This window comes from Buceros rhinoceros, unplaced genomic scaffold, assembly GCF_000710305.1.
Source record: "Buceros rhinoceros silvestris isolate BGI_N320 unplaced genomic scaffold, ASM71030v1 scaffold36485, whole genome shotgun sequence".
NCBI classification, from domain to species: Eukaryota; Metazoa; Chordata; class Aves; order Bucerotiformes; family Bucerotidae; genus Buceros; species Buceros rhinoceros.
The window spans coordinates 1-2,705 of record NW_010411736.1 but is presented as its reverse complement, the minus strand read 5'-3'; the positions used below and the strand labels follow the sequence as shown (position 1 = coordinate 2,705).

Here is a 2,705-nt window from a genome sequence, read left to right as displayed (position 1 = left end):
GAGTCGAGTCGGGGCCGAAGCGGGTGAAAATCCCATCAAAAAGGGGATTTTGAGGGCTGGGGGCGGCTCAGGGGATGGTCGAGAATTTGGGGGAAATCCCGCGGGATCGGGAGGGGTTTGGCCCCCGCGAAGGCACGACGGGAAATTGGGGGGGGACGGGGGGGGCGTGGCCTGAAAAGGGCAAAATTTGGCCCGAAAAGGAGCTAAATTCTGCCCTAAAAAGAGTAAAATTCAGCCTTAAGTGAAATTCTGCTCTAAAAAGGAGCAAAATTCCACCCTGAAAGCGCCGTTGGTGGGTGTGAGGCCGTTGGTTGGTGGGTGTGAGGCCGTTGGTGGGTGTGAGGCCGTTGGTGGGTGTGAGGCCGTTGGTGGGTGTGAGGCCGTTGGTGGGTGTGAGGCCGTTGGTGGGTGTGAGGCCGTTGGTGGGTGTGAGGCCGTTGGTGGGTGTGAGGCCGTTGGTGGGTGTGAGGCCGTTGGTGGGTGTGAGGCCGTTGGTGGGTGTGAGGCCGTTGGTGGGTGTGAGGCCGTTGGTGGGTGTGAGGCCGTTGGTGGGTGTGAGGCCGTTGGTGGGTGTGAGGCCGTTGGTGGGTGTGAGGCCGTTGGTGGGTGTGAGGCCGTTGGTGGGTGTGAGGCCGTTGGTGGGTGTGAGGCCGTTGGTGGGTGTGAGGCCGTTGGTGGGTGTGAGGCCGTTGGTGGGTGTGAGGCCGTTGGTGGGTGTGAGGCCGTTGGTGGGTGTGAGGCCGTTGGTGGGTGTGAGGCCGTTGGTGGGTGTGAGGCCGTTGGTGGGTGTGAGGCCGTTGGTGGGTGTGAGGCCGTTGGTGGGTGTGAGGCCGTTGGTGGGTGTGAGGCCGTTGGTGGGTGTGAGGCCGTTGGTGGGTGTGAGGCCGTTGGTGGGTGTGAGGCCGTTGGTGGGTGTGAGGCCGTTGGTGGGTGTGAGGCCGTTGGTGGGTGTGAGGCCGTTGGTGGGTGTGAGGCCGTTGGTTGGTGGGTGTGAGGCCGTTGATTGGTTGGTGTGATGCCGTTGGTGGGTAGGCAGCCGCTGTCTGCGCCGCCCCCGTGTTGCGTCCCCCCGGTCCCGCCCGGCCAAACCCACGTGGTTCATTTTAATTGATCCTTCGATTCTTGCGCCCGAAAGTTCCCGATTTTTCCAAATTCTTTAATTTCTTTGATTTTTTTGATTTATTTTTCTCATCCTGCTTTAAAATCTGTCTTTTGGGTCAAACCATCGGGCGGGTTCGGCGTCACGAGGAACCTCCCATAATCCCCCACCCCAAGCCTTAACTGGTCCTTCTGCGGGGCCCTTGCTGCCAGAAGGACCTTGAGGGAGGTGGAGTGTGTCCAGAGAAGGGTCTGGAGAAGGGGAAGGAGGGTCTGAAGACTGTGGAGAGGGTCTGGAGAACGTGGAGGAGGGTCTGGAGAACTTGTGGAAGGGTCTAGAGAAGGTGGAGGAGTGTCTGGAGACCATGGAGAAGGTCTCGAGAATGTGGTGAAGGGTCTGGAGACCATGGAGAGGGTCTGGAGAATGTGGTGAAGGGTCTGGAGACCATGGAGAGGGTCTGGAGAAGGTGGAGGAGGGTCTGAAGAACTTGTGGGAGGGTCCAACACTGAAGGTTCTCGTTGGTGCGCTCCTCACAGGGAGGATGGAGAGCTGGAGGAGGGCGAGCTGGAGGATGACGGGGGCGAGGAGCCGCAGGACCCCGCGGAGCGGCGGAACCGGGGGCGCAAGGAGAAGAGCGAGAAGCACCACAGCGACTCGGAGGAGGAGAAGAGCCACCGGCGGGGCAAGCGCAAGCGGCGGAAAGAGCGCGAGAAGGAGAAGAGGCGCTCCAAGAAGAAGAGGAAGTCCAAGCACAAGGTGGGCCCTGAGAACGGGGGCGCGGGGGCACTTTGGGGCGATTTGGGGGCATTCTTGGTCATCTTTGGTCATTTTGAGTAGTTTTTGGTCATCTTGGGTCATTTTTGGTCATCTGTGTCAGTTTTGGGTCATCTTGGGTCTTTTTGGGTCATCTTCGGTAATTTTTGATCATTTTTGGTCATCTTGGGTCATTTTGGGGTCTTTTTTGGTCATTTTGGGTCATTCTTCGTCATCTTTGGGTCATCTTGGGTCATTATTAATAATTTTTTGTCATCTTTGGTCATTTTGGGGTCATCTTGGGTCATTTTTGGGTCATCTTGGATCATCTTGGGTCATTTTTGGGTCATCTTGGATCATCTTTGGTCACTTTTGGTCATATTTTGGTCATCTTGAGTAGTTTTTGGTCATTTTTGGTCATTTTGGGTCATCTTTGGGTCATGTTGGGTTATTTTTGGCCATTTTTGGCCATTTTTTTGTAATTCTGGGTCATTCTTAGTCATCTTGGGTCATTTTTGGTCATTTTTTAGTCTTTTTTGGTCATCTTTGGTCAATTTTAGTCAATTTTTGGCCACTCTTGGTCATTTCGGGTCATTTTTTGGTCAATTTTGGTCATTTTTTGGTAGTTCTTAGTCACTTTTGGTCAATTTTGGGACAATTTTGGGTGAGTCAGCTGGCCCAGGGGTGGTCCAGCGGCCCACCCTGACCCCCCCGTGGTGGCCCTTGCCCCCACAGCGCCACGCATCCTCCAGCGAGGACTTCTCCGACTACAGCGAGGACTCAGAGTTCAGCCCCCCCGAGAAGAGCCACCGCAAGTACCGCGAGTACAGTCCCCCCTACGGGCCGGTGAGTG

General features: G+C 56.1%; 1 protein-coding gene across 1 annotated transcript; it reads right to left on the bottom strand.

The window, feature by feature from the left end:
• Window positions 1-276: 276 nt before the first annotated feature.
• Window positions 277-1,917, bottom strand: LOC104493440 (uncharacterized protein DDB_G0274915-like; the record flags this gene model as incomplete). The annotated part of the gene is made up of 3 exons (XM_010136114.1): window positions 1,793-1,917; window positions 922-966; window positions 277-890 (listed from the first exon to the last, which is right to left on the bottom strand). Coding segments are annotated over exons 1-3 (784 nt in total), but the record flags the coding sequence as incomplete, so codon positions are not given.
• Window positions 1,918-2,705: the final 788 nt, after the last annotated feature.